Source organism: Scyliorhinus torazame, chromosome 16 (assembly GCF_047496885.1).
Source record: "Scyliorhinus torazame isolate Kashiwa2021f chromosome 16, sScyTor2.1, whole genome shotgun sequence".
Classification (NCBI taxonomy): domain Eukaryota; kingdom Metazoa; phylum Chordata; class Chondrichthyes; order Carcharhiniformes; family Scyliorhinidae; genus Scyliorhinus; species Scyliorhinus torazame.
In genome coordinates this window covers 31,427,452-31,445,069 of record NC_092722.1, presented here as the reverse complement: position 1 = coordinate 31,445,069, position 17,618 = coordinate 31,427,452, and the positions used below count along the sequence as shown (strand labels likewise).

At 45.7% G+C, this 17,618-nt stretch overlaps 1 protein-coding gene across 1 annotated transcript in view; it reads right to left on the bottom strand.

Annotated features, from left to right (window-relative positions):
* Positions 1–547: 547 nt before the first annotated feature.
* nol9 (nucleolar protein 9) overlaps positions 548–17,618 on the bottom strand; it is a 47,014-nt gene continuing 29,943 nt past the window's right edge. Inside the window, 6 exon segments of the mRNA XM_072478153.1 lie at positions 548–966; positions 2,882–3,015; positions 6,844–7,021; positions 8,381–8,492; positions 13,329–13,626; positions 16,341–16,502. Of these exon segments, the coding sequence (XP_072334254.1) occupies positions 844–966; positions 2,882–3,015; positions 6,844–7,021; positions 8,381–8,492; positions 13,329–13,626; positions 16,341–16,502 (1,007 nt within the window). The 3' untranslated portion in view covers positions 548–843.

Genomic DNA, 17,618 nt, shown 5'->3' with positions numbered 1-17,618 from the left:
AGGTCTTAGCTCAAAGCATCTACTGAGTTGAGATTTGGTACAAGAGTACCCCCTTGAGTTTGTCTCTGTGATTGCAGCAAAGATTATCCCTGGCCCCAGCTGAAGTTGGTCTAAACCAGTATTGTTCAATGTTAGCCGCACCTGGTTAATTGGAAATGCAGATATGGCAAACTGCATTTCTGATTATTAAATAGAAAAAGAGTATTAAAGAAGAAACAACTGGCTTAGATTAATGGAGCACCTTGCAAAATTTCAGAATGTCCCCAGGAACTTTACAACCAATTAATTACTTTGCTGTAATGTAGCAAAAGCAGCAGTCAAGTTACACACAGCAACATTCCACAAACAGCAATGGAAAAGTATTCAGATAATCTATGTTTAGGTGTTGGTTCAGGGATAAAAATTGGCCAGGGAACAGGGCTGAACGTCTCTGTTTTTCTTCAAATAGTGCAGTGATCCTTTAAACCCATACGAGAGGGCATTCATTAACAAATCTAACTTTCTGTCCAAGCTCTACACGTTAGAGAAAATCAAACCAGAGCAAAAGTTGGGATGTCGAACGATCCTTTATTTACAACAAATGTTCAGTACCATACTTTAAAACAAAGATTTCCCCATTCAGGCACGGACTGAATGACAGTCTGATATTGGGGAAAGGGTGGGGGAAAAGGAGGCCAAAACAAATATTACAAGTGTCTGTAGACCCGTAACACTTTTACCCCTCAAAATCCCCATCTTAAAATCCTAAATGCTGCAATAAGGCACAGTGCCAATTAGCCCACATTATGAAACACTGCCCATCTATCCTCCCCATTATTTAAGCATGAGCAGGTATTCTCCCCATTATGACACAGCTTTAACATGACCCCGCCTCCTCGGCTGTGTACCAACTTTAATTTTTCCAGCTCCAGAAACATCGAAGGAATAATCGGACGTTATGTACGGCACCTCTCCTATCACTCCAGGCTGAAAGAGAAACAAATATAGTCAGCAACAGTGGGGAATTTGCCAGGCCATCACTTCCAAGTTTCAGATAGTTCTAGGTCTGTGATCCACAGTACAGGAGATAGAATGCTGGTTCAGTGTCACAAGAACCCCAACTTCCCACTTTCCAATAACAGCAGCAGCTGTTCCCACTTTACTTTGGCTTCTCTTCAATCACCTGGCCTATTATTGAACTGAAGATGTGGGATAACCCACAGCACAAACAATAAGCTGCTCTCCTCAGAAACACTGACCACATCCTCCACCCCTTTACAAGAGTCAAAGTTCTGTGGCATGTCCCACTGAGGTTCACACATGTAGAATCACCTTTTAGGTGAGTATCAGATACGCCTGGAACCAATGGAACCATGTACCATGTCCCAAGGAGAGTTTTGTTGAGGTATACAATATAGTTAGAAAGTTTAATCTGCAATTTAATTTTATATTTTGAGAGGAGATGAGTTCAAGTAAAAGCAGCAGGAAGTTCTGTTTATAAATGTAACAGACCTGGATTTGTCGCTCTGTTGCTCTCTGCATTTACAGTACCTAGGCTGACCACACTCTAGATAATGAAAGATTTAAAAAATGCCACCACTGCTGCAGCATGCTTCATTTTCCTGCGATCCTGCAACATTGAAACCCAATCTGGGCAGAAAAGCATCTGCTATTTCCCTCTTGTGCCCCTCTCTCCTTCTCCTGCTTTCCCTCCCCCTGCCTGCTTTTTCTCATGTCCATGGTGTTTGTATGTCAGGATCACCGTGGTACTGCGAAGGACCAAACACCTCCTCAATACAAAAAAGCAGGAGAAAACAATGAATTAGATATATTTGAACCATGTGCAGATCTAGCAAATAAAAACGTTACAGCAACCCTGGTGTGAAGGGTTACAAGCAGTCAATTCCATCTAATAATAATCCCACCTCCTGACTCCGCAAAGCCTGACCACCATCTACAGGGCACAAGTCAGTGATGGAATACTTTCCACTTGCCTGAATGAGTGGAGCTCCATCAACATTCAAGAAGGTCAATACCATCCAAGACAACGCAGCCTGCTTGTTTGGCACCTTTCCACCACCTTCAACATGCACTCCCTCCACCACTGGCGCACAGTGGGAGCAGTGTCCACCGTCAACATAGTGCACTGCAGCAACTCGCTAAAGATCCTTGGACCCACCTTCCAAATTTGCGACCTCTAGCACCTAGAGAGACACTAGCAGCAGATTCATGGGAATACCACTAGCTGAAAGCTCCCTTCCAAGCCACAAAACATCCTGACCTGAAACTAACATGCCATTCCTTACTGTAACCTGGTCAAAATCCTGGAACTCCCTCCCTAACAGCACTGTGGGTGAACCTATATCACATGGACTCCAGCAGTTCAAGAAGGCAGCTCACTACCACCCTCTATGTGCAACTAAGGATGGGCAATGAATACTGGTGAAGCCAGCAATGCCCACATCCTATGAAAGAATTTAAAAATATCCTCATAAACTCCCAAAATGTGATTATCCCAGCCAATCATTGCAGTCAAATACAACAGCATCTCCATTAAACTTACAGATGTATCATTACCCACTTAATGCACCAACACCCCTCAGCGAAATGCACCCCAACATTCCCTGCCCAATATACCCAACTCATTACAGCCCCCAAGTCACCACTAGAACCACCAGAATGTGCCCCATCCAGCATGTTATCCAATACATGATTCATGATTTAACAAAAAATCTAATACATCAATACTATTTCATTATATCAAAAGCGTCAATAATATTCCAGTAATGGCTTCTCACGTTTCCTGAACAGCAGCATAACTAGTGCTGCTAATAATCTTGCTAATAATCCCATTCCTCAGCCCAGTGACCATCGTCAGCTCGCTTCCCCAAGCCTATCTTACCTGGTTCCTGAAGAGTGAATGGGGAATGGTGACTGCCCCCATCAGTAAGCAGTTAACCTGTTTTAGCCTGGCCACAGGAATCGGGGTCAGTATGTAATACAATTTCTTTTCCAGATTAATGCCACGAATAATTCCTATGGAAAAGGGTTAAAATTAATTCTCAATACAGAACATCCAGTAACCCTGCCTAGAATAATCAGAAACATGCTCAATATTGCCAACTTTACAGAGATCATCGGAGTTTCACACAAACAGGTCAAGGGTAAGAATGACACACTCAGACAGCTGGATTGTCCCAGAGACAGAAATCCAGCCTTCAGTCAGGCTTTGGCCACATTGGGCCGTTTTGAGCTGTTGGGCATCATCCACTAGGAAGTGGGTTGAAACTGCAAACTCATTTCACGTCGAATCCCTGCAGACAGAGGAAGAGAAGATATTCATCCGATTGATCTGAGCAGGATTCGGAAGGTAGTGTAATTTTAAAAAAGTTATTTTTATTCACATTTTTAAATTTTATACATAAATACGGTAAATCAATAAACAACCCCCCCACCACACAACACGACCCCCAACAAAAAGCCCCTCCCCCCAGTACTCCCATCCCCTACCAAACAACTAACGGTGACCAACTCTTTAAAGTACAGAATAAACTGCTGCCATCTCCAGTAGAACCCCTCAATTGCCCCCCTCACAGTGTACTTAGCTTTCTTAAGAACTCCATAAGATCCGCCAGACATACTGAGGCACTGGGTGGAGAAGCTGACCTCCACCCCAACAGCACCTGCCTTCGAGCAATCAGCGAGGTCAAGGCCAGGACATCTGCCCCCGCCCCAGTCTGCAGCTCCGGCAGATCTGACACCCCAAATATGGCCCCCAATCGCCGACATGGTGCTAAAGAGACCCAGAGGCCCATGAACTTAGGACAAGACCAGACAAATGCACGATTAGCCAGGCCCCTCTAACAATGCCCACGCTCATCCTCCACTCCCGCAAATAACATGCTCATCCTGGATTTTGTCAAAAGGGCCCATGCACTATCTTCAACTACATCAATCCTAACATCGCACATCACGATCTTGCATTCACTTCACGCAGAGCCTCGCACCACAGCCCAGCCTCACTCACACTTAGTTTTGACCCCCTCCACACCCACAGACTCTGTCTCTTCCTCCATAATCCTATCATTAATCCCAGAGGTAGCCCCCTCCTCCATCCCCGCCAGCAATAAAACCTTCTCTAACAACAAGGAAGAAGGCACCTCATGGAACGTCGGGAGCACCTTTTTAACAAAGTTGCAAACTTATAGGTACCGAAAAACATCCACCTGAGAAAACCTAAATTTCTCCGACAACTCCTCCAAGCTCGCAAATTGCCTTCCAAAAACAAGTCCCTCATCTCTTTCATCCCCTCAATCTAGCATCCAGTCCCATCTTCCTGATGGGACAAAGAACAACCCTCAGTCACCATCAACACTCGACTCTCCCCTTCCCCATCCCACAAATCCCCCAGTACTTCCTCTCAAACCAACATCTCTCTCCTCCATCCCCTTCCCCCGACTATTCACACCTTCTAGGCTAGTCGAAACCTGCCTAAACAGGTCCAGCAAGTCATAGCCCCTCCCCCACCTCACTCCCATTCATTACCCAACCTCAGCCTGCGAGATAGCCCCCCCCCCACCAGAGCCCACATCACACAAACAACCCACGAAATAAAGAAATTAAAATCCCACACTACCGCACCCAAGAGCCAAAGGTTCCCCACCTCCTCCCTCAACCCTAAATCTATCCAACACCCCTCTCCCCCCACCCCCAACCAAATACTCCCCAACTACAAATGCCTACCAAAAAGACTACAACCAAACGGGAAAGCCCCAAACAAACCACAAATTACAATTAACACCAACTCTGTACATAAAAGAAAAAGGGAAAAGGGGGACGGGGAAAAAATAAAATAAATCACAATCTTTACAAGTGTCCCCATACAAACCCATCCCAACCACCAGCAAAGTCTCTTGCAAACCCACTCAGTTCAGTCCAAGTCCTTGATATAAGCCTCCGCTTCCTCCTACGTCTCAAAGAAATGGTCCTTGGCATTATGTGCATCCCTCAGCCTCGCCAGGTACACCACACCAAACCGCACACCATTCTTAAAAAGTGCTGATTTTGCCTTATTAAAGACTTCCTGCCTCCTTGCCAATTCTGCTGTGACATCTTGGTATATTCAAATACTGCTGCCTCCCACCGAACCTCCCGATTCTTCTTGGCCCACTTCAGGACCATCGCCTTCGTCCGATAGCTGAGAAAACATGCCATCGCCACTCGCAGTGGCTAATTTGTCCGAAACAGCTGGTGGGTCCGACCAAGCTCAATGGGAGAACCTGATCCTCCTCAATCAATTTCATAAACATTGCCTAAAAATATTCAGTCGGCTTAGGACCCTCCACTCCCTCAGGCAATCCCATAATCCTGGGGTTCTGCTGCCGCAACCTATTCTCCAGGTCCTCAACTGTAGCTCTCAGGCCCTTGTTCCTGTCTTCTACCCTTCGCAGATCAGCAGCCATCGAGACAAGCTCATTGCTATGTCGCAACAGTGTCTCCTCCACCCCTTTCAACATTTCACCATGCTCCTGCACCGTTTCCGAAGTCTTCCCCAAAGTCTCCCTTATCGGGACCAAGGCATCATCTACCGACTATGCGAGGGCCCCATCATTTCTTTCCCTCGCATCTCGAAATGCTTGCTGAATTGTCTTTCAAATTCGACAGCCATTACCTTCGTCAGCTTATCCACTGTAATAGGTACGGACCCACCCAACGAGCTTGCCTCCGCCATCTTGAATCCAGCAGGACTCCACATCTTGCTCAATTCCTCAGAAGGGCTACTGCTCACACTTTTCTTTTCAATGTTCTTTTTGAGCCTTTTGACATCCTCACACAAAAGGCTCTCACATGAACTTGTTACCCTCGGGGAGCGGGTGAAAATAACTAAAAACCAAAGATTCTAGTGGGAGCTACATTGCGTGTGATCTCCTTCTACATGTCGCCACTACGTGGCACGGTAGCATAGTGGTTAGCACAGTTGCTTCACAGCTCTAGGGTCCCAGGTTCGATTCCCGGCTTGGGTCACTGTCTGTGTGGAGTCTGCACGTTCTCCCGTGTCTGCGTGGGTTTCTTCCGGGTGATCCGGTTTCCTCCCACAGTCCAAAGATGTGCAGGCTAGGTAGATTGGCCATGATAAATTGCCCTTAGGTTAGATGGGGTTACTGGGTTACGGGGATAGGGTGGAGGTATGGGCTGAGGTAGGGTGCTCTTTCTAAGGGCCGGTGCAGACTCGATGGGCCGAATAGCCTCTTTCTGCACTGTAAATTCTATGCTCTATGCTCTACTAAAAGTCCCCAAGGCAGTATTATTTGAACATATCACCCTTGCCTGATGCCCCATTCGATAGACTTGAGCACATATGCCCAGCATTGCAGTGCAGTCCTGAGACACTGTTGCATTGTTTGAAATGCTGTCTTCACAAAAGGTGTGAAATCAAAGACAATTCCGTCCATTCACATGGATGCAATTCTTAAGAGTGTCCTGGCCAACATTACTCCCTCAATCACATCATATTTACTGTTTATGGCACCTTGCTCTGTACAATTTGCTGCTGCATTTGACTATGTCAAATTGATGACGAGACTTCAAAACTAATTCACTGATCCAGACAACTTCATGGCCTGTGCAATCAAGTGACACGTCGATGGTGTCTGATCCAGAGTAACCATAGTGTGTTACAAATGCCTATTCCATGAATTAAAAGTATTCACTAGCATCATTATGTGCTGGTGCTTATCCTGCGCCTTAGCTCTGTAAAACGGTTCATCTTCCACCCCATACATTGGTGCTGCAAGGAGATTGGGCAGTGAACAGTGCACTTCTGACCCTTAGAATGTGATCTGGTACAAGTTTCTCAGTACTTACCAACACCAAAACAGTCACATATTGGAGCCTGTGGGAGCACTACAGGCCCATTTGCCTGGGAGCTGACAGCATTTGGTATTCTGCACAGTGCAACCAAACTGGCATTGGCTGCGTATAATATGTGGGTAGGAGTCACATCACAGTGTAACACTTGCAGAGCGACTGCACTAAACGGCACCTAGAAAACAAAAGCTAGTTATTTTCAGAATATGGTCCATTGGTGTCCAACACCCACAAGGCACTTTGCCACCACCCACAACAAAAGTCCAATATCCATTACTACTTACACCTGGAACTCAACACTATCCATTCTACACAGGACACAAAATTATTTCCAAAACTGCCCACATGGCAAGACACCTAACACTACCTTCTGATTAAAGGAAAAACAACCCAATTCATCATGAGAAAAAGTATCGACTCGACTATAGTTACATTTTATTTACTGATGTATTCATCAAGTACTGTGCTCTGGTCTAGAATCCTATAACCCTGTTCCCTCCTCCCTCTAAGAATCGGGTATGTAGTTCCCTCAATCCTAACCAGCTGCACGGCACTAAAAGCATCAGATCCAGGGCCCAATCAAGCAAAGATTAGACAACGTCATTCATGGAGGGTAATACTCCACTCTTCAGGACTCATGTACCAGCCCTGATTATCACACCCACATTATTCTAACCACATCTCAAAGTCCTTCATCTCTGATGGATAGCAAACTAATTATAATTATGATGTGGAGATGCCGGCGTTGGACTGGGGTGGGCACAATAAAGAAATCTTACAACACCAGGTTAAAGTTACCACCGAACCTCCCGGTTCACCTGAGGAAGGAGCTGCGCTCCGAAACCTAGCGATTCAAAACAAACCTGTTGGACTTTAACCTGGTGTTGTAAGACTTCTAATTATAATTATAAAGAGATAATAGAGGACATATACAGGTAAAGAAGGAAGAGAAGATTTAATAGTTTAAAAAAAACATGAGCAAAGAGAGGAAGGTTACATTAACAGAAAGGGTGGTAGGAGTGCTCCTCCTAAGCCACATTAAAACCATGGGCTGCTGCTCGCCACTGCTCATATCTCCTCCCACTCTGGCCACTCAAAATTCACCCTAAGTCAATGTCTAAGACTGGCACTGGTAGCTGCTGTGTATTTTGGTGATGAGGCTGACAGACCAATCTGCCACTGTTCCATTGCCTGCCTCATTAGGCATACACAGTGTGCACAGCACTTGGAACTCACCCCATGTTCAGAACAAGCCAATTTCTATGCCAGGATGTCCACACTGGACTGCTTACTGATGAGCTGACTGACTCATCTGAGACTCAGGATGTTGAGTTCTAAGAAGTGAACAGCCAGACTAAAGATTTTCATACAAGGTAGGAGATTTAACCTAAATTCGCAAAGAAAGTGCACCCTGTAGTAAACTGCCCCACACAAATGAAGTTTGGGGGGACGCCCAGGCTGTGAATCAAGCATTAAATCTTCATACAGCTGACAGAAATAACTAGAGCTAAATTTATAAAGGGGTGGCAGTTACCTGATAGGGTAGCATGCTGTGCAATGGCATAGGGCACCTAGTGTCCAATGGCTGCAGCTGGCTGAAACAACCCAAAAGAGCCAAGTCTCTCAGCACATTACTGCGAAACTTTCTGAAAAACACAAATCAACAGCAAGAGGATGTTAAAACAACAAGCTTCAGGTGTAGTTTGCACAAGTAAATCCACTGATTGTGGTCTGTTGGTCAGAAAATCGAGGATCCAGTTGCAGAGTGGGGAGCCAAGTCCTAGGTTTTGGAGCTTTGATATGAGCTTGGCTGGGATTATGGTGTTGAAGGCGGAGCTGTAGTCAATAAATAGGAGTCTGATGTAGGAGTCCTTGTTTTCGAGATGCTCTAGGGATGAGTGTAGGGCCAGGGAAATGGCGTCTGATGTGGACCGGTTGCAGTGGTATGCGAATTGCTGTGGATCAAGGCGTTCTGGGAGTATGGAAGTGATGCACTTCATGATTAACCTCTCAAAGCACTTCATTACGACTGAAGTCAGGGCCACTGGACGGTAGTCATTGAGGCACGTTGCCTGGTTCTTCTTTGGTACCGGTATGGTGGTCTTCTTGAAGCAGGTGGGGACCTCGGAGTGGAGTAGGGATAGGTTAAAGATGTCCGCGAATACCTCTGCCAGCTGGTCCGTGCAGGCTCTGAGTGCATGACCAGGGATCCCATCCGTGCCCGTCGCTTTCCGAGGGTTCACTTTCAGGAAGGCCGATCTGATTTCGGAAGCTGTGATGGTGGGGATGGATGAATTATGGGCTGCTGGGGCACTCGACAGCGGATTGTTGGTTACCTGCTCGAACCGACCATAGAATGCATTGAGTTCATCGGGGAGGGGTGCCAGAGATAGTGTTCGACTTCGCTTTGTAGCTCAATATGTTGTTTAGTCCTTGCCACAACCGCCGAGAGTCTGCCTGTGACTCTAGCTTGGTTTGATATTCTCTCTTGGCATCTCGGATGGCTTTGTGGAGGTCATACCTGGATTTTGTGTGTAGGTCAGGATCGTCTGTCTTGATCGCCTCAGATCTGTCCTTCAGTAGGGAGTCAATCTTGCGATTGAGCCATAGTTTCTGGTTGAGGAACGTACGCACTGCTTTATAGTCATAGTCATAGAATTTACAGTACAGAAGGAGGCCATTCGGCCCATCGAGTCTGCACCGGCTCTTGGAAAGAGCACCCTACCCAAGGCCAACACCTCCACCCTATCCCCATAACCCAGTAACCCCACCCAATACTAAGCGCAATTTTGGACACTAAGGGCAATTCATCATGGCCAATCCACCTAACCCGCACATCTTTGGACTGTGGGAGGAAACCAGAGCACCCGGAGGAAACCCACGCACACACGGGGAGGATGTGCAGACTCCGCACAGACAGCGACCCAAGCCGGAATCGAACCTGGGACCCTGGAGCTGTGAAGCAATTGTGCTATCCACAAGGCTACCGTGCTGCCCCCCGAGCAACTCGGTTGGTAGCACTACTGTATGTAACATGCGTTACTCAATCCAGTTGCTGCAGAGGCTTTCTGTACCTTGATGAAGAAGGCTCGAACTCGTCCAGAGGTATTGAAAGGTTTATTGAGTAACAGAATTTAACAACTGCGTGAGTTCTTACTTTTAGATCAATACCAGTAGAAAGGTTACAACGTTTATATACAATAACTATGTCTGACCACACTAGTAGCCCAGAACTAGATCTCTGCTCCTGCTTTCGTCAGTCTAATCACCATGAGAGGCAGAAAGCCACTTGTGTCTTCTTTTATACCCGCCAGTGTTGTCCCTAGTGATCTTTCAATTTCCCATTAACCCCTTATGTACATACCCTGTAAAGATCACTACAGCCCTCTTACATTCCGCTGTCCTCGCCCTTCCCTGTGGTCTGTTCTCTGATCAAAGCGAAGCAGCACATTCCCTCACAAACATATCATGTGTCCATCAAGTTTTTCTTTCTTTCCCTCTTTCCTCCTCTGCTTCGCCTTCGGTGTTGTCTTGTCTGCCCCTTGTCCAGGCCATTCGACCGAACAAACGTGTCCGCCTCTTCCGGGATGTTGAAGTAATGTTCCTCTATTTTGGAATGAGACCCAGAGCTTGGCTGGGAACAGCATTCCAAATCTCACCCTGTTCTTGCACAGGGCGGATTTCGCCTGGTTGAACTTGGTCCTGCGTTATGCCAAGTCTGCTCCAATGTCCTGGTAGGCCGGATTCTATGCCCTTCCCAGCTGCTCGCCTTTGTCTGCCTCGCCCACCTCGGGATCCTCTCATTATCCTGATAATGCAATTTTGCAATTATCATCCTTGGTTGTTCCCTTGCTTTGGGCTCTGGCGGGTTGGGGAAACTGTCCCTCCGACTAGGTTGCCCAGCATTTGGGCCACATAGCCCATCAGGTCCCTGTTCTTGATCCCCTCTGGCAGGCCCGCAATCCGGATATTCTGGCGTCATTGCAACCCACCATTTTTGCTTTCCTTTAATATGACAGGTCTACTTGGTCATCACGATCTAATTCCAAACAGGTTCACACGAGGAGCGGGCAATGCGTATATCAGGTGCACAACACAGCCAGCTCCTTTGTGCAGTTTTCATCTTTGTGAAGACAGAAATCCAACCTCGCACATGGAGAAACCCAACCTCGCACTTCGTAGTGAAGGGCAATAGCAACAAAATGCTAGTTTTATTTAGCACTGGATACTCCTCGGAGATGCTACTCCATAATGCTGACAGCTTCGTGGATTTGTGGCGTGCTTTTAATATGCTGTCACAGGTGAGGCGCAGAAGTTCAGTCTCTTCATTTGAAATCAGTTGCAAGTTAATAATTGACTCTGGAGTCTTAAACTCAAAAGGATTTTTCACCCACCTCTTCTCTTTCAAAATCTGAAACTTTTCCTCTGGAAAGTAGTGACAAAAACTATCAGCGCAACCAGAAGTGACTGAATAAGGCTCATCTGTCTATTGACAGTGCCCTTATTGTTTTCTTCGATATGTCGTAGAAGTGTGGGGAACATGTAGTACTTTTGGCTTTGTATTCGCACTTGCCAAAATTTCAATGGCTTTTGGAAAGCATCTATTTGTTCACAGTGCCAAAAGCAATCATCATCCTTCACTTGCAATTTGAGGTTCAGTTCGTTTAGAATTGAAAAGATGACTGCATGGTAAGACACAGTTAGCATCCAAGTTCCAACAACAAACGAATCACGATTTCTCAAGGAGCAAAGTGTACAATTAATAATAATCATCACCTTTATTGTAACAAGTAGGCTTACATTAACACTGCAATGAAGTCACTGTGAAAAGCCCCTAGTCGCCTCATTCCGACACCTGTTCAGGTGCACAGAGGGAGAATTCAGAATGTCCAAGTGATTTCCATGCTCAGTTCATAAACTCTGCCAAGCACCAGACCCCTCGACAGCCAACATACTATATTAGAACATAGAGCCTCAAAAAGCTAGGTACTGAGTGCGCTGCGTTTAATGAAATTCACAACTTTCACAATTCCTTTCAACACAGATTGGATGGAATTCCTTTTGATGCCAATGCCTCAAGGTGAATAAAATAATGATTCCGAACAATGCTCTGAAATGCTGCCTCCTTAATCCTTATAACTCCACTCTTTTTCCCTAGTCATGATGGCGTGATTCCTCTGCATGAAGCCAATCGATCCCACACTTCCCAACCACGTAACTATTCAATGCTTCAAAAATCTGTGCGCCAGTCGCAATTTCAGGCAGCACACCAAATCCTCAACAAATACATAAACTAGCAAGATTGCATCTGTACTTTCATCCAGTTGTATCGGGAACTCCTGTGCTAACATTAAACGAGAAATAAGGTGGGCTACTAAATTCTCAGCAATATCACAAATTCGCCGATCCACTGTATTATCATCAAGTGGGATGCATTTCAGTTTTTCAGTTGAGCTCTCATCTAGGACCATATGAGCCATGTCTAATGGTGCAGGGAGAATTAATCTCTTTGCTACAGTGTGGGGCATTTTCTCTTTAGCTGCACGGTAAGATGCTAATTGTGCTTTGTCATTCAATGTTCCATTTCTGCTACGGACTTCAGTTGATAATTTAAGCTCTTGCTGCATCCTTGAAAAAAATCAAGATGTTTGTCCTCGAATCCGTCATGCTTAGTCTTCAAATGTCTTTGAAGTTTTGAGGGTTTTAAACTCTGATTTGCCAGTACTTCCCTGCAAATAACACACATGAGCTTTGCATCCTGATTTGCATTGACACAATTAACAAAGCCAAATCTCAAGAAATCATCTTTATACTGCTTTGTTCCTGATTTCAGTTTTTTCTTTGTTGGCTGTTCACCAGAGGCCCTGGATCTCTGTATAGAGCTAACACTAGTGCTGCCTTGTCCTCCTGTGGACTCTCCTGTACAGTGCTCTCCAGCAGTTTCAGTTGAGATCCTGGCGAGGATGTACACTACCTGTTTGTGTCTCTGGTCCTCTCATCCTTATAACAAAATGATCCATCTTCACAGTCCTGTTGCCTTGCTTGCCTGCAGCTAGAAAATGGAAGAAGCTCGTCTCTGTGATTTTGCGCCAAAAGCACAAACGTTCTGGGTGTTTGACGTTAAGTGTATTTGCAGGGCGAGTGACCTGCTCTCTGCTGCGGCTTCTGGCCGGAAGACTGCATAGTTCGCATTTAAAGCAAGTCGTGGCCGGCATTCTCAATTCAAAAGTCTGTAGCAGCCGCTTGGCGCTTCTTCCGCGAATGGGACCACTGTGGAAATGCCGTGCGACTGATCGCTTGCAGGTCACGTCTCGCACCTTAAAAAACCCTGCTGTAGATGTACATATTGTAGTTATGGTAGTGGATGTTTTAGTTAAATTCTCTCATTTATTGCACAGTAATTAACTGCATTCCTCCCTTGTGGGGGTTATTTTCATGGCAGCATATTAACACAATAAGATAATTAACGGTACTATACTTACAAACTCCTTCTATCTCCCACTCCAGGAAATTCAGACTGAACGCGCATCAGCCGATGCCGCTGGAATCCTGCTTGCAGGTTCAGATGTTCATCCTGCTCCTCTTCCTCTGATAATGAGTTCAAGGGCTCAGGCTTTTGCTGAATGTGCTGTTTTCCCTTGGTTTGCCACCCAGCTGCTGTTTGCACAAACTCAGGTGTGAGAGCTGCAGGCTCCTGGCTCCTCTCAGCACTACCAAGCTGCACCACATGTGTTGGGCTCAAGAGCCGAATCAGGTCAACCAAAATTGACAAACCAAATCCTATTGGGAAGAAGGAGTGAAGGTGCAAAGAAAGTCAGATATATTTGAGAATTACAGAGGTCACAAGCATCAGGCAAACTTTACCCCTCAGGGAGACAAGGCTGCTAGGGTGGGACTATTTCTGCTCGATGCCTAGATTTTCATCAATAATAAGTTATAAAAATATATTATCTAGACCACGTCAAAGTGCATCAAGAGTCAACCATGTGGTGTGGGACTGCAGTCACATGAAGACTCAATTTGTTTGTGATATGTGACGTCCAGCATAACAGTTGAAGTGAAGCTGTAACTCCTTATCCATTAATATAATTCAGCTCCATATCACAGTTAAGAGTTAATATGGCTGGTTTAGCACACTGGGCTAAATAGCTGGCTTGTAACGCAGAACAAGGCAGCAGCGCTGGTTCAATTCCCGTACCAGCCTCCCCGAACAGGCGCTGGAATGTGGTGACTAGGGGCTTTTCACTGTAACTTTATTGAAGCCTACGTGTGACAATAAGCGATTATTATATGCCCTTTAAATCCATTATTGTCAAAAGTCATACCAAACTTTAATTTAACAGCACCCAATGAAGTGAATAAAAGCACAAGTCAGTGACATTATCAAAAGATTCCTGTATTTAATTTAAAAATTGATGCCGAAGCAGCACAGCAAGAAGGATTTTCAGCACTGGCATGAGTTCTGGAAGTTATTGGGGGTTAAATTCTTTATGATACATAATCAATCACAAAGTGAACTGCCCACTATAGATGACCCACTTAACACATGGCCAATGGTAAATGCAATGGTCAGTACCATTTGTCCAATATAGGCAGCTAACTGGGATCAGAGGGACACTTAAGTGGTGGGGGCTGTACCACATATAATGAATTCAAGGCTACTGCCACACACAGTACAGGACAGGGTGCTCTCGGGGGGGTGGGTGGGAGTGGGGAAGATCTCGGAAACTTACCAGGTGATGCAGGAGGAGGAGGCCTCGGTGGTGGAGTTGAAAGGTAAGTGGGAGGAGGAGTTGGGAGAGGAGGTCGAAGAGGGGACGTGGGCAGATGCCCTAGGGAGGGTGAACTCTTCCTCTTTGTACGCGAGGCTCAGCCTCATACAGTTTAAGGTGCTGCACAGGGCACACATGACCGGGACAAGGATGAGCAGGTTCTTTGGGGGAGAGGACAGGTGTGTTAGGTGCTCAAGGAGCCCAGCAAATCACACCCATATGTTCTGGGCATGCCCAGCGCTGGAGGAATTTTGGAAGGGCGTAGCGAGGACGGTGTCGAGGGTGGTAAGATCCAGGGTCAAACCGGGCTGGGGGCTCGCAATATTTGGGGTGGCAGAGGAGCCGGGAGTGCAGGAGGCGAAAGAGGCCGGAATTCTGGCCTTTGCGTCCCTGGTAGCCCGGCGAAGGATTCTCTTTCAGTGGAAAGATACGAGGCCCCCAAGCGTGGAATCCTGGATCAGCGATATGGCAGGGTTCATTAAATTGGAGAGGGTGAAATTCGCCTTGAGAGGGTCGGTACAAGGGTTCTTTAGGCGGTGGCAACCGTTCTTAGACTTTCTGGCAGAACGATAGACATTGGTCAATGGCAGCAGCAGCTCGGGGGATGGGGGGGGCGGGGGTTACTTTATTTTTGTTTATGTTATTTACACTGGAAGGGTCTGAGGGGGTGTATACACCGGTTGTCTTAAGTCGGGGTGTTAATGTTAATTTATTTTTTAGGTATGTGGGGGGGGGGGGGGGGGGTTTGGGGGGTTGCTTTTTTAGATTGTGTTTTGTACTTTACCCTGTTGGGTTCTTTTTTCTTTCTCATTTAGCTATTGATATTTTATGAAAACCTTTAATAAAAATTACTTTTAAAAAATATATAATGAATTCAATTTTGCAACTTGCTGTAGTGACATTCAAACTCACGATCTTTGATCTGTTAATCCAGTAACAGAACATGTGCAGTTTCCAGAAAGAAACATGTAGTGCTTCCTAGAAACAGGACACTTTGCTCTGGCAACTGCAAGGGGCAAAGGAATAACAGAGAATCATACCTCCAAACACTAACTGAGCAAACCTGAACTCGCTTCCGGATGTCTGGAGCTAGAGCCTTCAGTGCAGAATGCAAAACTTCATGCACCCTTTCCCCACTTGTTAGTTTCTGACCATTTTCACACCACCGATGCCTGCATACTCAGTGTGACCTCGTGCCTCTTTCATCCACAGTAGGCAAATCAACTGCTGCTTCCATCATTGTATCGGGCATCCCCCCCCAAATTTTCCATATGCAATCAAGTTGGGTCTAAGATTACCCTTCAGATACTTGCACAGGGACTCAATGATCTGATATCCCGCCACATCTGCAATTCTCCAGGGCACTGATAATACTCTGGGACCCGGGTTCACCATTGGAACCTGGAAGGATAGGCCTGTCACTTGGGGTTGGGCTTCCTCCAATTGGCCTGAAGTAACCCTGTAAGTTAATACACCCCATGAGTAGGGTGCTTCCAGCTAGACAAGCAGAGGAAGGCAACAAAGGTAAATCACCAGAGAGCTGGAGGCATGGTCATCAATAGTGGAGCAATTAAAATGAACCTGGACCTGAACCCCAGCACGACACAGCATTCTCAGAGAGGACAGGAGACAATTGACAGGAAAGAAAAAAATCAAGCAAAAGGTAAAAACAAAAATCTACAGCAATATTGGTTATATTTAACTTGAGAGCTTTAATCTGACCTTTGACCCAGCCCATAGTGTTTATGATCAATGGTGTTTCCTTCGTGTATCCCGCATATAGATACTTTACAGTTTCCACATATCGATCTAGGTCCCGCTCACAGGACACATCACCATAATACACCATCTTATGGGGTTCACACTGGTGCATGTAAGGAGGGCCTGTAAAAGAAACAAAACAAAATAAGAGTGTAAATGAGAGAGCAAGCACAAAACAGATACATCGGTCCTACTACGGTGCTGTGGTATTGAAGAATAGGTTATGTTGGTGTTACACCAAGTCAAAACTTTGAAGTGGGTGATGAAGAATCAGGAGTTTCACTCTGTAGCTTGCTTTTGCAGCTAATGAAAACGTAAGGGTATTCTTTTCATTCCACTTCTGCTCCTCAATATCCAGAGTTATTTGTTATAAAATATGGCAGTAGAAAATTGCTAAGAGTGGTCCAGTCTCACAGGCAGCACCCTGCAGTTCACCGTGTCTGCGTGGGTTTCCTCCGGTGCCTCCCACTATCCAAAGATATGCAAATTAGGTGGATTGGCCATGCTAAATTGCCCCTTAGTGTCCAAAAGGTTTGATGGTGTTACTGGGATAGGGTAGAGCTGTAGGCTTGGGTAGGGTGCTCCTTCCAAGGACCGGTGCGGACTCGATGGGCCGAATGGCCTCCTTCTGCACTGTAAATTCCATGATTCTATGATGAATACTGAACAAGCATACACCCAGAGACCCCTTGCTTTATTCAACCCCAGCAAGCCCACTCTGCTCAGTAGCATTTGACAGAATTGGACATTGGGCTCGACAAAACATCATGTGGGTGCTCTGCCCGAAGGTTCAGTCGTCTCTATGTCTCTCGCTGTAGTCTTCTCATTTTCCAATAATTTCTTCAATTTTCAAGTCATTTAGCACTGATATTTTCTTCCTTCCTATTTTTCCTTGAAATTTTCCCTCTATAACTTCTCTTACTAGTCCACTTCCTCTTAAGTAGGCAAAGGCAGAGATACTGGACAGAGCATATCTTATGTTCAGCAAATTTCTTTGTTCATTCACTCTCCTCGGCGCTTCATAGATTGCTACTTTTTCTGTCCAGCTTATTGTTTCCATTCTCCTCCAAACTCACATTTCAAAGATATGTTTCAAGTTGATCTCATCTTTCATCAAGTTCCAAGTCTCACATCCATACAAAACACTCCAAATCTAGCTCCTGATAAGTCACTCTTCAGTTTATTCAGCTTTCTGTTAGTTAATGCTTCTCCTTACCAAATACAGCCTTTCCAATGCTA